This window comes from Xenopus laevis, chromosome 7S (assembly GCF_017654675.1).
Source record: "Xenopus laevis strain J_2021 chromosome 7S, Xenopus_laevis_v10.1, whole genome shotgun sequence".
Classification (NCBI taxonomy): domain Eukaryota; kingdom Metazoa; phylum Chordata; class Amphibia; order Anura; family Pipidae; genus Xenopus; species Xenopus laevis.
In genome coordinates, this window is record NC_054384.1 from 11,396,273 (window position 1) to 11,416,482 (window position 20,210).

The 20,210-nt window shown below is 41.9% G+C and overlaps 1 protein-coding gene across 2 annotated transcripts in view; it reads left to right on the top strand.

Moving 5' to 3' along the window:
• Nucleotides 1–20,210, top strand: part of ctbp2.S (1.S) — a 45,825-nt gene that overhangs the window by 15,832 nt on the left and 9,783 nt on the right. The window contains exons 1-5 of one of the 2 annotated variants that reach the window (XM_018227360.2): nt 3,140–4,902; nt 11,022–11,176; nt 12,937–13,081; nt 16,577–16,783; nt 18,986–19,200. In XM_018227360.2, coding sequence (XP_018082849.2) covers nt 3,465–4,902; nt 11,022–11,176; nt 12,937–13,081; nt 16,577–16,783; nt 18,986–19,200 — 2,160 coding nt within the window. In that variant the 5' untranslated portion in view covers nt 3,140–3,464. Of the gene's footprint in view, nt 1–3,139; nt 4,903–11,021; nt 11,177–12,936; nt 13,082–16,576; nt 16,784–18,985; nt 19,201–20,210 lie in introns of those variants that run through there. The other variant, XM_041570884.1, reaches the window with a different exon arrangement.

Sequence of the window (20,210 nt, forward strand, 5' to 3'; positions counted from 1 at the left end):
TTCAAGCTAGGAATAAGGGTTAAGCACTTGTTTTGAGGTCTCTGGGATAAAACTTAAATAGGTTGGTGAGCAACATGCTCGCACGCCACTGGTTGGGGACCACTGATGTAGACAATGAGATGCCACAATGGCTGCTCCATCTTTATAATGGTTATTCACCAGTCTGAACCTGCTGAAATCCCTATCGGTGAAAATTTGTTCAGACCCACTGGTGAACCACTGGGTTTGGTTCCTGTATAGTGAAAAAAATCCCCCCATCTCCAGCCACTCTCTCCTTGGCATACACATGTGGAACCATATGATGATATAGTGAGGATAGCATTACAGGTATGAAATAGCGCACCTACCTGTGACCCTGAAGATTTCCCGCCTAGTAGCATACCTCCCAACTGTCCCATTTTTCATGATTTTGACAGCTCAACCTGCAGTCCCGTATTGTTACAGAAATGTCCCGACTTTGATCTCCTGCACTGAACAGCCAGAAAAAAATCTAAAATCTAATTGGCTTTTGGCAGAGGGTCCAGTTAAACTTAGATATACTGTATTTGTAACAATTAAAGATCAGCAATGAAACAATTGTAACTATTTAAGATAAGCAGGTCTCTTGGGGAAACTGTGACTTGCAGCTTAAAAGACTGGTAACAATTTAAAAAAAAAAAAAAAAAATTGCTATTTAATGAAAAAAAAACACCAAGTCAGTTTTAAGTTTAAATTCGCAAAGTTCTTATTAGGAAATTAGTTACTGATTCTCTGAATGCGCTCCTCTTCAGAAACTGAGACAGGGCGACGATCGACTGTGCGGCAAGCGATTTCTCCTCCCTGCCTTCTATAGGAGATAGCCAGGGAGGAGAAATCGAGTGCTGCACGATGGATCGTCGCCCTGTTGCCGTTTCTGAAGAGGAGCGCAAGCAGATAATTGGTAAGTAATTTCTTAAGAAAGACTTTGCGAATTGAAGGTTAAAACTGCCTTGGTGGGTTTTTTTTCGTTAAGTAGAAACAAGTTTTTTTTAAAAACAATTTTATATTACTGGTCCTTTAAAGGGAAATTCACCTTCATTAGAAAAACTATAACACAACACATAAAACCCCAAGAAATGTGTTCAAACTTCCCATAACTTGCTAAATTTTGTAAAAAGGATGTTTATTTAGGGGGTGTGGCCATAAAATGGACATGGTCCAAAAAATGTCCGCCTCTTTCTGTTTTGCAAATGTTGGGAGGTATGTAGTAGTATCCTCTCCTGAACAAAAAAAAAACGGTTTGGGAAGTATTTGTGCCTCCCTGTGTGTTTGCTTCAGACTTATCCTCTGTACTTAGATTAAAGGATTAGTGCCTGATCCTGAGAAGATTAAGGTCACTATGATTTTGTGTGATGGACAGGCAGTTGTCGGAGGCAGTTGTCGGCTTGCAGGATCCTCGCTCCACTGAAATGCTTATTAGTCCTGGGTCCTTAGCTTCTTCTCCCCCCCTCGGCCCAAAATTAGTCATGTGACTTGTGCTCTGATAAACTTCAATCACTCTTTACTGCTGTACTGCAAGTTAGAGTGATATCACCCCCTCCCTTTTTCCCCCCAGAAACCAAACAAAAGAACAATGGGAAAGTAACCAGATAACAGGTCCCTAACACAAGATAACAGCTGCCTGGTAGATCTAAGAACAACACTCAATAGTAAAAACCCATGTCCCACTGAGACACATTCAGTTACATTGAGAAGGAAAAACAGCAGCCTGCCAAAAAGCATTAAAGTGCAGGCAGAAGTCACATGACTGGGGGCAGCTGGGAAATTGACAAAATGTCTAGCCCCATGTCGGATTTCAAAATTGAATATAAAAAAATCTGTTTGCTCTTTTCAGAAATGGATTTCAGTGCAGAATTCTGCTGGAGCAGCACTATTAACTGATGCCTTTTGGAAAAAAAACATGTTTTCCGATGACAGGATCCCTTTAAACATGTTCAGTGTTCTCTTCAGTTGTCCATGCACTAAACTTATGTGACAACAAGGATTTGAATGCGGAATATAATGTTAGCCATTGAAGAATGTGGGAGAGGTAGTTCAGCAAATTAAGAATTGATGTTGGGGGTGTTAGTTACAACTGTACAGTAACTAGTAAGGGTGCAGGTGTATAACATTTTAGGGCAGGATACCTTTGCCGTGAGCACCCAACATTTGATGAAGATCCTTGGCCAGAAAATGAAAGGTTCTTCATGATATAGAAAGTAACACATGGGGAGGTCAGCAAAACCAAAATGAAGACACGTTTCTGCTTGTAAAAGCCTGACATCTCCTCTTATTTATTTTTAATGATGGATTTTACAGTTATTTATAGACTTCTACGGTCTCTGTCCTCTCTCTATGCCCCTTATCATTTAGGCTGTGCCCCATATTTGCCATAACGTTGGGTTGTGCAGAGACTCCCATGCATGAATAAGCTGGCAGAGCATTGTGCTTAGACTTTCCGTGGATATTAAATCCTTCCTCCAGCTGCGTGAGCTGGATTACTCTTTCATCAGGAGAGATTTATCAGGACCTCACCCCTAGGCAGTTTATGTTTCTACCTGTCCCAATTTCTGCGGCTCTCTCCAACCATTTCCAGAGCAATGTTAATGGAAGACATGAACGGCAAGAGAAATCAGGGAGGGGGGTATCATAGGGAGCAGGTTCCTCTTCCTCTAATGCCGAGCTCTCTTTGCTACTGGATAAACTTTCTGTCACGCAGGATTATGGCTTTATGGGTTTTCTAATCTCTACACACAGTTATCCATGGGAAGTAAAATGTCCCTGTGGCCATTCGGGCAAAGCCATAGGGATTAGTTGTGGGGCGACCAGTCTGTCGCTGGAACCGGCAGAAACCGCCATCTCTCAGCGTCTTACAGGGCATGTTGTATTGTGTCTCCTAGAATTACCTGGGATTAATAATTCAGACGATACCTTTGTAACTCAAGCCTCCTATTTTTTTTGCTTGTGCCTCCAGAGAGTTTAGGTGTTGCTACATCTATTTATTGTGTTTTTGTTTTTTTTTTGGCTACGTGTAACAGAAGATTTTGACTGAGACGTTTTTACACCTCCTCCTCCTCCTTCTCCAGCTCTTTATCTAAGATTAAGGATTTTTTTTTTTTCCAATGCCGGTTCCAAACAAGCACACAAACATCAGCCGTTCTCATAGCTGGGATGCTGCAGGTTGCTATGAAGGCGGCTGGGAGGGAGACATCTCATCAGGATATCACGGAGCAGCAGGCAGAAACAATTCTTTGACCTATAACGGAGAGGAGGCTTTCTACAAGCTGCCAGGCGGCAGATCCCGCGATATTACCCTGCCAGGCAGCACAGAAATAAAGCCCGAATTATTTTCATACCCAGACGCCTATCACCGAGGTCAGCAAGGTCACCCTGTGCGTCAGGACCGTAGACCACCGAGGAATAACTCTGTTCCAGACATCAGCTCTCCGTACGAAGCACAGGGGGCAATGGCTGCACGAGGGTCTTTGCAAACTCATGATTACTACACTGACCCTTCAATGGCCACCAGATCCTTAGAGGATCCTCGTTACTACAGAGACCATGTACAAAACCGTGCCGGGCAAGGCTATGGGGCACCAATGTCTCGGAATGCCTGGGAACAGCAAGCTCGTCCTTTCCTCCCCCAAGAAGTTGGGCGCCTGTACAGAGATCCTACAGGTAGAGTAATCGTTGAGGGCCAACGAACCAGAAGCCATGATTCTTCACCTGCAAGATATTCAGTTGAACCACTCCATCCTAGGTATGGCTCAGAGGCTTCAGCATTCCCCAACAGACAAATGTACAATGACATGCTGGAAAGATCCCTTGATCCCTCTACAGGGAGACAGACAGGTCCCACTTGTTTGGTGGTGGAGCCCAATGAAGCTGCTGCTATGGATGGCACTCTAGGGACTTCTTCTCTTCCAGCAAATCGTGGGTATAACTCAGTGAGAGAGAACGTCAATGCTAAGATGGCTTATGATACATACGAAAGCTCTCTGGCTCCATCCCATCCACAGATTCCTATGTCACTTTCAGGTGCTGAAATAAAGAGGGCTGTGGACATGGAGTTTCTCTCCGTCCTGAGGAACGAAGGCCTTTCTGAGGCTACTATCAATGCATTGATACAGCAAGGATTTGACACGCCCAGTTCCCTTGCAGTTATGGAAGACCATGACATTAAATCAGTGGCGCCTAATCTTGGCCAAGCTAGATTGCTTTCAGGTCTTATCAAGAGCTACAGAGCTGATATGCAGATGCTAAGGCAGGATCAACAGAAAAACAGCTCACTGCGAGCTCGGGTTCGTTCCAATAGCTTTAGCCACCAGGGAGACCTTATGCGCAGTGAGTTTGTTGGCCATTCTCTGAACAATCCAGTGCTGGATGGAGCGCAGAACCCTCAGCCGGCCTTATCCTTGCAGCCAGTGTCACCCCGTATGGCTGAACTCAACCGTCGTCCTTCTAGTGCTCCATCCCAACACTTGTTGGAGACTGCCAGCAATTCTACATTTGCTATAAATGCTCAAAATGCCCAATTTATACCAGGGACTGGATACGCGGCTCATGTCCAGCCTCGGCCAGCTTCTGCTTTTCCTGCTTCAACTGGTATCCCAATGACGGCCGTGCATAGTAACCTTAACCCAGGGCCAAAGACAGCTTACCCTACTAGTTACACCGTGCCCATGGAGCTGATGAAGAGAGAGCGTCTCCCACCAGCATCCCCTCTACAGAGTCCCCATTGCAGCCCCCAGCTTCTACGCAAACACGGGGGCCATTTGGAGACCTTGATGAATGTCCCTCCACCTACTATTCCCAATCAGCACGTACTGCACTCTCCCTACCAGAAGGTCACCCGCCGCACTGGACCACCTGTCATCGTCTCCACCATGGCATCACCAGAACCAAGTAATTATCATTTTCAAATATTTAAACCTTGGTTCTTTGTCTCGTACTGTTTAAACTAAAGTTAGATTAATATTCTGAGGTCCATGAAGGAAGGACATTGATAATAGACAATTTCAAAAACAAATATATGTAATATAGTGGTTCGATTTTGAAGTAGGCAATAAGAAATGTGTTCAAACAGGTAATGTAATAAAGGGGCTCTCACTTTAAACTGTTGTAGATATAGACATAGATCGACTGTGCAGTTGGTCTTCATTTTGTTGTTTTTTAAATGCCTTCTATATTTTCCTTATGGTGGATCGTCTCATGTAAAGTGGCAAGAAGGTATTTTTGGGAACTTGAGGACATTACCTGTGGGCAACAGAGTTCCATTAATTAATTTTAATGCACTTTACAGAGATTGTTCATAATTAAGTGCCCTCAGTGAAGCTTATAGTGTATGCTCCCTATCACAGACACATAGAGGATCACATCCACATTCATCTGGGGCTAATTAACATGCCTGTGTGTTTTTGGAACATGGGATACAACCAGTACACAGGGAGAACATAAAGCTCCTTGCAGATAGTGATCAATTTGAAATCAAAGTCAGGACCCCAACAAAACAAACCAGCATTAAGCCTCTGAACCAGTGGCGTAACTAGATATTACTGGCCCCCACAGCAAATTATTTTTCAGGCCCCCAAAATGTTTAGAGGTTGACTTGTTTCTCCAATATTTATTGAAATTGTATATGAATTAGGGCCTCATGGGGCCCCTATACCTCCTGGGCCCCCTGCAGCCCCAGGGTCTGCTTCCTCTATAGTTACGCCCCTGCTCTGAACCTTACGCAGGTCTTCTTGTTCTCCTCTCTACATCAAATTGTTTTTTATATTGTAAAGGAAATTAATCTTAATTTTAGTGGTTTGCTTTTCTTTCCCTTTTGCTTGACTCGCATATATTTTATATTGCTGGTGTTTCCTTCGAGTCTTTCTTCTATTTCCCATTTTGATGCTTAAAACGCTGTTATTGCAACAAACACACAATCAGCAGAAGAAATGTTAATTAAAACATAGGTCACCCAGAATGCTCAGGATCTGGGGATTTCTGGATAATGGACCTTTCCGTAATTTGGATCTTCATACCTTAACTCTACTAGAAAATCACGTGAATATTAAATAAACCCAATAGGCTGGTTTTGCTTCTGATAAAGATTAATTATATTTTAGTTAGGATCAAGCACAAGGTACTGTTTTATTATTAAAAAGTCTGTTATCCGGGAAACCCCAAATCCAGAGCATTCTGGATAACAGGTCCTATACTTGTACTGTAACAGGATATGTGACACAGCTTTCTGGCTTTGATAAGGTGATACAGGACCGCCATCAGAAATCGCAGGGCCCCATACAACAAAATTGCCTGGGCCCCCTGGGCTAATCCCCACCACAAGCCCCACCTACAGGTCCGCCCTCCCCACCACACAGTAAAAAAACAAAAAAAATATTGGTGGCTAGGGTTCCAACATGTTAATACAAAATAAAAAGATATTGGTGGTCAGGGCCCCCCATAAAAAATCATTTGTGGCCAGGGCCCCCCATTAAAAAATATTAGTGGCTAGGACCCCACAAGAGGAAAAAAATTGGTGGCCAGCCCCCCCCTCACATTATAAGAAAATTAGTGGCCAGGGCCCCTTAAACGTCCATGCCTTCCCAAAGTCAGAAGCTTTAAGAAAGATGGTGGGGCCTGGCTAATCAAGTAAGTGTGGCGTGGCTGGGGCCCCCCTTACAATTGGGGCCCCCTACAACTCTCCCCCCTGTCCCCCCTTGATGGCTGCCCTGAGGTGATAACTGCCATTTCCAAATCAGAGCTGTACCCTGTCATCTGCAAAGTGTCAGTTTTAGAATTTTCGGACCCCAAGGTAAAAAAAAGTTCTTGGTTACATTCCAAATGACATTTATTGGATGTTTTAGAATGTATGGCTGCAGACTAGATATCACTGATTTATTGCATTCCTAGCTGTCAGTTCATGAAGGCTGTGTCGGTATAGTATGTAGCTAGATGTCCCTTGCAGAAATGCATGCACATTACTATAGTGTACCCTATCTAAATCCCCTGAGAGAAGACACTAGGGGTAAATTAACTAAGCAGCAAAGTTGCGTCCAGGGCTACGAATGCTGGCAAATTTTTGCTAGGGTTACTTTGGCAATCAAAGTGAAGATGCGCTAGAATTCAATTCTGCCTAACGCAACTTCGTTAGAGGTCTTCGCTCAGGCTAATTTGCATATGGCGGCAAATTTAAATTTGAATGGACGTATATGTTGCAACAAATACATTACATTACACAAGTCCAGGGAACCTTAATAAAGACAATAGAGTTGTTATAATGCATACCTCCCAACATTTTGGAAGTAAAAAGAGGGACAAAATTTTTTTTTTCCGCACGTAGCGCAGCAATTTTTTGACCACACCCCTTTCTGTGGCCACACCCCCTAATTACCATGTTTGTTTTACAAAATTTGGCGGGTTATGAAAGTTTGAAAATATTTCTCCTTATCTAAACTGTATTTTTGTGTCTCTAAATTGTTACAAAGTATCTTATTTGCACCTGTTAGCTGTTCTGGGCTCTCTGCTAAAAGCCAATTAAGTGAGAAACTTTGTTTCTTTTTCTGGCTGTTCAGTGCAGAGAAAAGAGGGACTTTCCAGTACAAATGAGGGACTGCGGGTTGAGCTGTCAAAAGAGGGACTAACCCTCCGAAAAAGGGACAGTTGGGAGGTATGATAATGCCCTACACATGAGCCCACTGTATAGTTAATGTTCCATATGTTAGAAAATGTAGGGGGGAACCCGGTTACCCAAAAAACATTTTAAGGACTTTTGCAGCCTATCACTCTGAAAAAAGGAAAATTCTCCATTGTTTTTTTGGGACTTAGAAACTTTTTACACTAAAAAATATGATGTAAGTAACAGAAGATTGAGGAAGATCTATGGACTCCAATGCACTTCACCTGGTCTGAGCTGGTGAAGGCAAGTCTGGCGAAAGAGGTAACGTTCAGTAAAATCTGCTTCTTAGTGAATTTGTGGAGTAACGTCCATTCGCCAGAGCGAAAATTCACCTGGCGATAGAGTCCGAATGAGCGCTAACGTCTGTTTCTTTCGCTAGCGAAGTTATGCCTGCGCCTGTTATTAAATCTGTGAAGTACCTAAAAGCGTTAATGCTGGCGAAACGTCGCCAGCGTTAGTCACTTCGCCCTTTAGTAAATCTGCCTGTAGGTGAGAGAAATAAGGCAACTAGAGATAGAGAGAGAGAGAGAGAGAAAGGGAGAGAGAGAGAGAGAGAGAGAGAGAGAGAGAGAGAGAGAGAGAGAGAAAGGGAGAGAGAGAGAGAGAGAGGGGGGGGGGCATTAGGCGAGAGAAAAAGGGCAATAAATGACAGCTGGTCCTACCAATAGATTTAGCAGCAGATGAGGATTTCCAGTAATACAAGCGGCTGAAGCAGATTGACCTAAGACTTAAAGGAGTGGTTCACCTTTAAGGTAACTTTTAGTATGTTATAGAATGGCTGATTCTAAGCAGCTTTTAGATTGGCCTTCGTTTTTTTATTGTTTTTGAATTATTTGCCTTCTTCTTCTGATTCTTTCCAGCTTTCCAAAAGAAGTCGCTGACCCCATCTAAAAAACGAATGCCCTGTAAGGCTACAAATGTTATTTTTTATTCCACATCTTGCTATTCAGGCCTCTCCTATTCATATTCCAGCCTCTTGTTCAAATCAGTGCATGGTTGCTAGGGTGATTAGGTGCCTAGCAACCAGATTGGTGAAACTGCAGCCTGGAGAGCTGCTGAATAAAAAAGCTAGATCACTCAAAAACCACAAATAATAAAACATGAAAACCAATTGCAAATTGTCTCAGCTTATCACCTGGGTGAATCTGTTAGTATGTTATAGAATGCCTAATCCTGCACAACTTTTCTATTGGCCTTCATTTTTTTCTTTATAGTTTTTTAATTATTTACATTTTTCTTCTGACTCTTTCCAAGCTTTCAAATGGGGGGTCGCTGACCCCATCTAAAAACAAATGCTTATTGTTACTGCTACTTTCTATTACTCATCTTTCTATCCATGCCCTCTCCTATTCATATTGCAGGCTATTATTAAAATCAATGAAGGTTGCTAGGTTAATAACGACCCTAGCAATCAGTTTGCTGAAGCTAAATAACTCTAAAGCCACAAATAATAAAAAATTAAAATCAACTGTAAATTGTCTCAGAATATAACTTTCTAGATTATATTAAAATTTAATTTAAAGGTGAACAAACCCCCCCCCCATATTCTTTTGTTGAAACCAACTTCAATTACCTCTTTCGCTAGAAGTTGCCCGGCAACCACTACGGTGTAACCAGAATCCCAAGGTAACAATCTCCAGGGTGACCTCCCAGTTTACCTGGCAGAGAATGAGAGCCAATTAGAGGGAAGCATCACTTCCTCCAGACCCTGCATCATTTCTCTAATCAGCTATATAGGGACATGTCAATAATTAATACCTGATCACTACTTTTTTGTTATGCAGGTATGGAATCAATTATCCAGAAAGCTCCAAATTACAGAAAGGCCGTCTCCCATAGACTCCATTTTAATCCAAATAATCTTAAAAAATGATTTCCTTTTTCTGTGTAATAATAAAACAGTCGCTTGTACTTGATCCCAACTAAGATATAATTAATCCTTATTGGAAGCAAAACCAGCCTATTGGGTTTATTTAAAGTTTACATGATTTTCTAGTAGACTTAATGTATAACAATCCAAATTATGGAAAGATCTGTTATCTGGAAAACCCTAGGTCCCAAGCATTGTGGATAACAGGTCCAAAATAAGTTACCGAAACTCAGATTACGCTCCTCGTCAGAAAAGGCGACGCGGCGACGATCCATTGTGCGGTGCTCGATTTCTCCTCCCTGGCTATCTCCTATAAGGAAGGCAGGGAGGAGAAATCGAGCGCCGCACGATGGATCACCCAATCGCCTTTTGTGAAGAGGAGCGCAAGCGGAGTTTCGGTAAATTATTTCTAAATAAAGACTTTGCAATGTGTTGGGGGTTTTTTTTTGTAGCATATTAATGACTTTTTTTTTTTTTTTTTATGTTACTGGTCCCACTGTGGAACAAGTCACTTAAGGCTAAAGGAACTTCTATAATGTTATGAAGGAGCTGCTTCCACTAGGTGGCGCTAGATCTATTCATGCTATATATGAATTCATAAGGCTGAATTTAAGGGGGTTATTTATGTTTTTTCTCATTGGCCTTTTAAAGGGAAAAATTTTTAAACCCGAGGGTGTTAAAAGTCAGAATAAAAAAGTACTCGAACTCAGACCTGCCGAGTTCATATAAAAGTCAATGGGAGAAGATCTGAAGATTTTATAGTTTTCGGGCGTCATATCCGAAAAAGTCGCGGTAATCAGGTGTCAAATCAAAAAAGTTGCCGTATTTGGATTTTTCATGATTTTATCGCGTTTTTTCAGAACAAGAAATACGGGAAAAAGTATTGATAAATAAGGGGGAAAAAATCTGTGCGCTTTTGGTGGAAGATATTTTCGGATTTTGATAAATAACACTCATTGTGTGGTGAAACCCTAGGCAAATGTATTAAACCCACTACAAGTGGAGTGGTGCATACACATGACAGGGGCACTGAGATGATCTGCTAGACGGCCACCCTCCAGCTCAGCCAATGGATTTGCCACATCTAAATACAGCTGTGGTTTTATACTGACAGACAGGGCCACATGCTGGATTATCATTACACGCATCACGTTGTTTCTTTAAAATGTCCTGAAAAATAAAAAGTATAAATTGTTCTGTTTTATGTCTTCTTGTGCTGATTGGTGCTGCCATACTGTTTTAATTCAGAAAATTTCATCCACAGATTAGAGGAATATCCAGTGTGTCGGAATGCTTGCACAGTTTTACAAAGCAATTACTCTGAGCAAGCTATTGTTTTATTCAGCAGGAACGGCAGGATAAAATGTTCATTGTTTTCAGCATTCATTACTGATCAGTATAATGTTCATTTAGTGCTTCCCTGATCGTTGTAGTAGCCTAACCATTAGATGATTCATAAACCTTCTTCTCCCTGTGCTTCTGTTTCAGGTATGCGCCCCCCGGCTGTCAATGGTCCCATGCACCCTCGCCCACTGGTGGCCTTACTGGATGGCAGAGACTGCACGGTGGAAATGCCAATATTGAAAGACCTGGCAACGGTGGCCTTCTGTGATGCCCAGTCTACGCAGGAGATCCATGAAAAGGTTACGCACCTTTAAAAATCATCCCCACTTGAAAAACTGCCCAAATATACCAAGATTCACGCTATTCTCATTGAAGAATTGAATAATGAGCACAACATTAACCCCAGGCATGCCATTAAAACCAACTTACTGTAAAAAAAGGGTATTGCATTAGCCGATGGTTTTGAGCCCCATGGACCACCAAGGGCTGCACTGAGAAAAGAGTAACCAGGGAGAGCAGGGCAAAGGGCAAAGGGCTCCTGCTTGGTGAATGTTCTTAAAAAATTACATTGGCCACATTTGGTGGAATGGACTTAATATGCTAAATGTTTAATAAGTTGTGACCTCTGGTCCCTCTTATTTTCCACAAGTTTTGTTTTGGTTCAGTCTGATTGTTTAATTAATAGGGTTCATTGGTTAGATGGAAATATTTGTGCTGCAGTGGCAACATAGTGGCATAGAACATTTAGGGCTCATAGGTCCTTCTTCAGCTGTCAGCTTCAGTAATTTGCACCCAAAATCTTAAGTGAAGTGCATAGAATCATCACATAAATCAGTGCAGCAGGGAGTATGGCAGAGAGCAGAGCATGGGTGGAATGGGACCTTAAGGCGGCCATAGACGTAACAATTACGATGGATGTTTCCAAGAAAGATTGTTCGTTTCAATACACACTTGTAGAGGTGGAGGAAGAATGAGGTGGAGGAAGGATGAGGTGGAGGGAGGATGAGGTGGAGGGAAGATGAGGTGGAGGGAGGATGAGGTGGAGGGAGGATGAGGTGGAGGAAGGATGAGGTGGAGGAAGGATGAGGTGGAGGGAGGATGAGGTGGAGGAAAGATGAGGTGGAGGGAGGATGAGGTGGAGGAAGGATGAGGTGGAGGAAGGATGAGGTAGAGGAAGGATGAGGTGGAGGGAGGATGAGGTGGAGGAAGGATGAGGTGGAGGAAGGATGAGGTGGAGGGAGGATGAGGTGGAGGAAGGATGAGGTGGAGGGAGGATGAGGTGGAGGGAAGATGAGGTGGAGGGAGGATGAGGTGGAGGGAGGATGAGGTGGAGGAAGGATGAGGTGGAGGAAGGATGAGGTGGAGGAAGGATGAGGTGGAGGGAGGATGAGGTGGAGGAAAGATGAGGTGGAGGGAGGATGAGGTGGAGGAAGGATGAGGTGGAGGAAGGATGAGGTAGAGGAAGGATGAGGTGGAGGGAGGATGAGGTGGAGGAAAGACGAGGTGGAGGGAGGATGAGGTGGAGGAAGGATGAGGTGGAGGGAGGATGAGGTGGAGGAAGGATGAGGTGGAGGGAGGATGAGGTGGAGGAAGGATGCGGTGGAGGGAGGATGAGGTGGAGGAAGGATGAGGTGGAGGAAGGATGAGGTGGAGGAAGGATGAGGTGGAGGGAGGATGAGGTGGAGGAAGGATGAGGTGGAGGAAGGATGCGGTGGAGGGAGGATGAGGTGGAGGGAGGATGAGGTGGAGGAAGGATGAGGTGGAGGAAGGGTGAGGTGGAGGGAGGATGAGGTGGAGGGAGGATGAGGTGGAGGGAGGATGAGGTGGAGGAAGGATGAGGTGGTGGGAGGATGAGGTGGAGGAAGGATGAGGTGGTGGGCCCTTGGGATCTGGTGCTCAGATGGGCCTGAGGTATCCTAGTCTGACCCTGAATGACATTTGGAAACTCAGGGTTCCACCAAAGCAAATTGTCCTTGCCTGTAATTTAACCTTGTCTAACATTTGTGCTTTGGTTTGCAAGTAATATTGAAGGAACATTCTAATCCGGGATGTGTTGCAGGTTCTGAACGAAGCAGTGGGCGCCATGATGTATCACAACATCACACTGACGAGGGAAGATCTGGAGAAGTTCAAGTCCCTTCGCATTATAATACGAATAGGGAGCGGATACGACAACATCGATATCAAGGCTGCTGGAGAACTGGGTACAACCTCTGTGTGATCAGTTCTGTGTGACTGGTAGAGGTGAGCAGATCAGGCAGGCATCAAATCACGGATCCATTTGGCTAAGTCAGAACCAAGGAAATTGTCTCCAGCGACCACTTCAAACAGTACAGCCCAGCGGGAATCAGTTGGAGAACGGGGTATCCAACCTGTGGCTCTCTGCTTGCCGTAGAACTAAAACTAAGGTTCTTCATCAGTCTGCTATAATGTTATAGTTCAACGACAGCCGGAGGGCCACAGGTTGGGCATTCCTGTATTAGAATGTGATTTGTCTTAAAGCTATACTATCATCAATTATTAACCCACTTTTTAATCCCCCGTAATATAATTCTAAGTATTGATTTATAACTAGTACTTACTAAACAAGTGCTCAGATATGATCAGATGGGGGGGTAACATTATAAAAACTGCACCAGGTCTAGTTAACTGTGGTCAAATAAATATTTTAAACAGGGGACAAGTAAATTGTTCCTGCTGATTATTTGGTATAAATTGGGATGCACCGAATCCACTATTTTGGATTCGGCTGAACCCCCGAATCCTTCACGAAAGATTCGGCCGAATACCGAACCGAATCCGAACCCTAATTTGCATATGCAAATTAGGTGTGGGAAAGGGAAAAACATTTTATTTCCTTGTTTTGTGACAAAAAGTCACTTGATTTTCCTCCCCACCCCTAATTTGCATATGCAAATTAGGATTCGGTTCGGCCAGGCAGAAGGATTCAGCCGAATCCGAATCCTGCTGAAAAAGGCTGAATCCTGGCCGAACCGAATCCTGGGTTCGGTGCATCCCTAATAAATTAGTAGATATGGTTCAAACCTTGAGACTTTTATTACTACTCTGTCTACTTTCATCAAATAATAAAAATAACTAAAATTGATTTCCTTTTTCTCTGTAATAGAAAAACTGTAGCTTGTCCTTGAACCCAACTAAGATATAATTAATCCTTATTGGAGTTTATAACAACAATATTGGGTTTCATAATTATTTCAAACTAAACTTAAAGGGGCGGGTCACCTTTAAGTTAACTTTTAGTATGTTATAGAATGGCCATCTCTAAGCAACTTGTCAATTGGTCTTCATTATTTATTTCTTATAGTTTTGACTCATTTGCCTTCTTCTTCTGCCTCTTTCCAGCTTTCAAATGGGGGTCGTTGTCCCCTTCCAAAAACAAGGGCTCTGTTAGGACAGAATTTTTGTTAATGATACTTTTTATTACTCGTCTTTCTATTCAGGCCTCTCCTATTCATATTCCAGTCTCTTATACAAATGAATGCATGGTTGCTAGGGTAATATGGACCCTAGCAACAAGAATCCTGAAATTTCAAACTGAAGAGCTGCTGAATAAAAAGCTAAATAACGCAAAAAACACAAATAATAAAAATAAAATCCAGTTGCAAGTTGTCTCAGAATATCCCTCTCTACATCTTACTAAAAGTTAACTCAAAGGTGAACAACCCCTTTAAGGTATTGAGATCCAAATTATGGAAATATCCCTTGTCCAGAAAACCCTGGGTCCTGAGCATTCTGCATAACAGAACTCCTCTAAACTGCCCAACCCCACTGATATCACTTGCAGTAAGGGAGCTTCTGAAAATTGTTAGACATTTTTCTATAAACCTGGAGATTATGGTACGATGTTGATAAGCAAGGTTATAGATGATGATAGTATCTTTGTGTAATGATTCGCTCACCTCTACGTTTTTGTGCTAAGCCAGACTAGTGGTCAGTGTTAGAATTACAGATGGGGCCCCATCTAAGGGCTATGGTAGTAATGATCCAGGACTTCAAACTTGTCACAGGGGGTCACCATCTTGGAAAGTGTCTGTGACACTCACATGCTCAGTGGGCTCTGATTGGCTGTTGAGAAGCTAAGCTTAGGGCTCGTCACTAATTATCCAGCAGAAAATTAGCTTCCCTGGCTGTAATATAAGCTGATGCTACAGGTTTGCTGATTATTAAATTCTGATGCTAATTGCACTGGTTTCTGTGCTGCCATGTAGTAATTATCTGTATTAATTACTAATCAGCCTTATATTGTGATATTTCTATTCTATGTGTACTGTATATTGTGAGTGGGTCCCTAAGCTCAGTAAGTGACAGCAGCACAGAGCATGTGCAGTGAATCAGCAGAAAAGAAGATGGGGAGCTACTGGGGCATCTTTGGAGACGGAGATCTTTACTGCTAAAGGGCTGTGGTTGCCTTGGGCTGGTACAGAAGCACAAAACAATGTATAATGTGTCTGCCCTAGTTAAGCATTGGTTCTCCTTTAAGGGATAAGTATTCTGAGATTCAGGGAAGTCCAGCCTACAACAGGTTTTGAGAAACAATGCAGGCATGGCATCAGTTATCTGGAAACCCGTTATCCAGAAAGCTCTGGATTATAGACATAGACACCATTATAATGAAATAATCCAAATGTTTAAAAATATTTCCTTTTTCTCTGTAATAATAAAACAGTAGCTTGTACTTGATCCCAACTAAGATATAATTATTCCTTATTGGAAGCAAAACCAGAATATTGGGTTTATTTAGTGTTTACATGATTTCCTAGTAGACTTAAAGGGCATGTAAAGTCTAAAATAGAATAAGGCTAGAAATGCTGTATTTTGTATACTAAATATAAACATGAACTTACTGCACCACAAGCCTAATCAAACAAATAATTTATGCTTTCAAAGTTGGCTTTAGGGGGTCGCCATCTTGTAACTTTGTTAAACATCTTTGCAAGACTAAGACTGTGCACATGCTCAGTGTGGTCTGGGCTGCTTAGGGATCGTCATAAACAAAGCTGCTTGAGTTCTGCATGGCTGGTAAGTAAGGCGAGGGCTTCCCCTGCTGTTCATAAGTATGATTGTTTCCCTGCTCAGCAGTTAGGGACCGTCTGACAATTCCTATCCACAGCAGTAAATAAAGGGAGAATTTCACTGCATACAGTCAGGTTTCTTATAAAAATGGTACACATTTTTTAATTAAAGTATATTGGAGATAGGTTTCTTTTTCATTAAAAAAGTAAAAATGGGATTTTATTTTTTTGCCTTTACATGCCCTTTAAGGAATGAAGATCCAAATTACTGAAAGATCCGTTAGTCAGAAAACCCCAGAACCAGAATATTCTGGATAACAGGTCCCATACCTGTATTTACCTATATCAGCAATTTACAGCAATGTAGATATCCTTTGTGCTTTCAGCAGTATATTTTTCTCTTTTTCCCCTACTGTAAAATTTACCCCCTCAGTAGTAATGCTGCCAAAAAAAATGTTCCCGCAAAATTGGTTTAGGATTAGGAGTTTGTGGAATGTTATCTGCTAACAGATATAGTAATGTGGTGCTCAGATAGCAATATTGTAGCAGAGGATGAACAGAAAGTAATTAAAACCTCCAGTGTAGGTGTATAGATTTTTCTTGGGGTTCTGGGACTCTTTGGGGTCACTCATTCTACTCAAACGGTGCTGCACGTTTATCATTCAGGAATTGCTGTGTGTAACATCCCCTCGGCAGCTGTAGAAGAGACGGCCGACTCTACTATCTGTCACATCCTCAATCTGTATCGGAGGAACACGTGGTTGTACCAAGCTCTGCGGGAGGGGACACGGGTGCACAGTGTGGAACAAATCCGAGAAGTGGCCTCAGGGGCAGCCAGGATGCGTGGAGAGACCTTGGGTATAATTGGGTTTGGTAAGTACCAGAGGGAAATGTTTCAGGACTGAGGGGCTGCTATATAGACTATTTATAATTCCACACAAAAATGAAGTGCTCAACGTCTGTGTATAATCCTTTAGGATCAGGTGCTGAACAGTTTACTACCCAACTTGCCATGGGTCAGAAGTAGTGATGGGCGAATTTGGGTTGTTTCACTTCGCCGAAAAATTTGTGAAACGGCAATAAATTCACGAAACGGCGACGGTGTCTCGTTTTTGACACCAGCGTCCATTTTTTGATGCAAATTCGCTTGGGAAAATGCGCCGGCGTCCATTTTTTTACGCCGGCGAATTTTTGCAGCGGTTCGCGGGAATTCGTCGCAAATTGGCGCCTGCAAATTCGCCCATAACTAGTAAAAAGGTACATGTAAAGTCCCAGGCTTGATAAAGGGCCCAGTAAGGCCTGAAACGTTGCCTTTCTTTGTCTACCTTTGTTTGAGCCAATAAATTCACCACAATACAAAATTGATTCACCCTAACAGTGTGCTGCAGTTCCTTGGACTTTACATATAATATTTAGGACTGGTGGGGCTGTTTAGGCCTCTAAACTTAACTTAAAGGGGGTTTTCACCTTCCAAACACTTTTTCAGTTGAGTTGTTTTCAGATTGTTGACCAGAAATTAAGACTTTTTTCAATTTTACTTTCCTTTTTTTTATTTTTGTTACTATTTTTCCAAATTTACAGTTTTCCAAGTTTAAAGTTGAATGTCCCTGTCTCTTGTGTTTGAGTCTGGCAGCTCAGTAATTCAGTTGCAAAATCTAAACAGTTACAATTCTGCAACATTTCTCAGCAGTATCTCTGGGATATTAGCAACTATTGTATCAATTGTAACAGCTGCCTGTAATGAAGGTATTCCGCTCAACAGGGACAAAGATAACAAATGTATCAAATAAATGTATCAATTTAGAGCAGTTTACAGGGTCGGCGACCCCCCCTCCCAGAGCTGCTTTAGATGGTTAAAAATGACACTTTTCACTTCAATATTAGAAAAAAAGTAGAAATAGAAACTATAAAGTAACTGAAAAAAGTCTTTATTTCTGGTGATCTGAAACCAACTGAACAAAGTGTTGGAAGGTGAATAACCCCTTTTAATGGCTTTTGGCAAAGAGACCAAAATATGTGACAGGTGCACTTAGATACTTTTGTAACAATTTAAGATAAGCAAAGAAACAATTGTAACAATTTAAGATAAGCAGGTCTCTCGGGGAAACTGTGACTTGGCTTAAAGGGCAATTCACCTTCATTTTAGCAATATTGTAATAACACATAAAAAAAAAAATATGTTTAAACTTTCATGACCTGCCAAATTTTGTAAAATGAACATGGTAATTAGGGGGTGTGGCCACAAATATGGGCGTGCACTACGAGCAGCAAATATTTTTGTCCCTCTTTCTATTTCTGCCAATGTTGGGAGGTATGGAGTACTAACACATATCAGCAAGTGCAGTAGCTCTGATTGGTAAAGCTAATGATAGAAAAATATCTATTTTTCTAGAGGTTTATTATTCCAGTCTATCATGTGAATTATTCACTATGGATTTAATATTGCAGTTTATATATATATATATATATATATATATATATATATATATATATATAATACACAAAAGTCATAAATATCTTGTAAATGATATCCTTATAAACGGTGAGTTCTGATGTCATCAGTTATAAATGGTGAATTCTGATGTCATCAGTTATAAATGGTGAGTTCTGATGTCATCAGTTATAAACGGTGAGTAGTGATGTAATTTCTGTCACATGACTCACTGAAACTTGTGTATTATAATAAATAAAGGACCCCCAGTTGCAAAATATGAGGATATTAGAAGTTACCTTAGAGTTCCATGACCTGTATTAAAGCACTCAGCCTTCGGCCTCATGTTTTTATATGGTCATGAAACTCCTCTGTAATGAAATGGTTCTTTCTGTCGGTGGGTCGAACTAGAACACTCTGCTACTTACAAGGGGAAAGCTTTCCTTTAATGTATTATTATACCAGGCTACCACATTCTCATTGATTGTTACTATGTGAGGGTTAAGGAAATGATTCCAAATCAGTGTAGTTCTGATAACACAACAAATGTGTCCATCAAGTTCAGCCTATGGAAAAAGAGAGAATTGTGCATTTTAGGACTTACGCCTTCATAAAAACGAATTTTACTTCCGCATTTTCCCCAGGTCGCGTTGGACAAGCAGTCGCTGTAAGAGCGAAAGTGTTTGGCTTCAGCATTATCTTTTATGATCCGTACCTGCAGGATGGGATCGAGCGATCTCTGGGGGTACAGAGGGTCTACACGCTGCAGGACTTGTTATACCAAAGTGACTGCGTGTCTCTACACTGTAACCTCAATGAGCATAACCACCACCTCATTAACGACTTTACCATCAAACAGGTAACAAAGTCATGTGCATTACTCACCACTGGAGGAAAGAAAGATAAAGTTGAATTGTTTGCATAGGGCCCATTTGGCTGCCTCCAACCTGCAGCCCCACTGAGGACCAATTGCAAATAAATTCTTTGTTGATCCCTACTTGCAGTTGGCGGTTGTTGGGAAAATGTCAATTTCCCTTTATGCTTTGCCAGCTATGGCCACTATTCCATATAAAACTACGTGGCCACGATACCAAACTGCCATACTTTACTTTGATACCTGTGGAGTCCTGGTCTGAATTCAGGGATTCCCTCAGACATCAACTTTTTTATTGAGGCCTCAAACAAGTATAACATTTGTGGTCCTTTGTGCCATACTGATGTAGCACACCCGTGGGTGGGCCTGAGATGTGTTGAATTAATGTGACTTTCTGCCTGTGCACCCTGAGGCTATGGGCAACTCCCAGCAATCTGTATAAGCCCCTTTAAGCACCTTACCCTCAGGTGAATCCTGTGTGTCTCCTGGTGCACAGACCAACCAGCTTCGAAATAACAGCAGTTCAAACAGATATACTTCTTTATTCAAGGGGAACTATCACGAACATAAAAAATGTAATATAAGCTTCCTCATACTGAAATAAGAGACTTTCTAAATACAATCAATTAAATATTCTGCATTGTTTCTGAAATAATCAAGTTTATCTTCACTATTCCTCTCTCAATATCTGTTTCTCTTCATTCTGTCTTCATGCAGCAGTTGGGTGTCAGATATTTATTGACAGTTAGATCCAATATATCTTATAGGGGGGCTCCTTTTGCCTAAAAAGATGTATTAGAGCTCACTCTATTAAACTCACCAGACATCATGTCTCGCTACATGCAGGATTTGTGCAAATGGCAGTTATTTTGTTTGTTCTTTTTTGTACTGGAATCAGTTATTACATCTGCTAGGAAGGAAGCCCCCCCTATAAGATATATTGGATCTAACTGTCAATGATTATCTGACACCCAACTGCTGCATGAAGAGAGAAT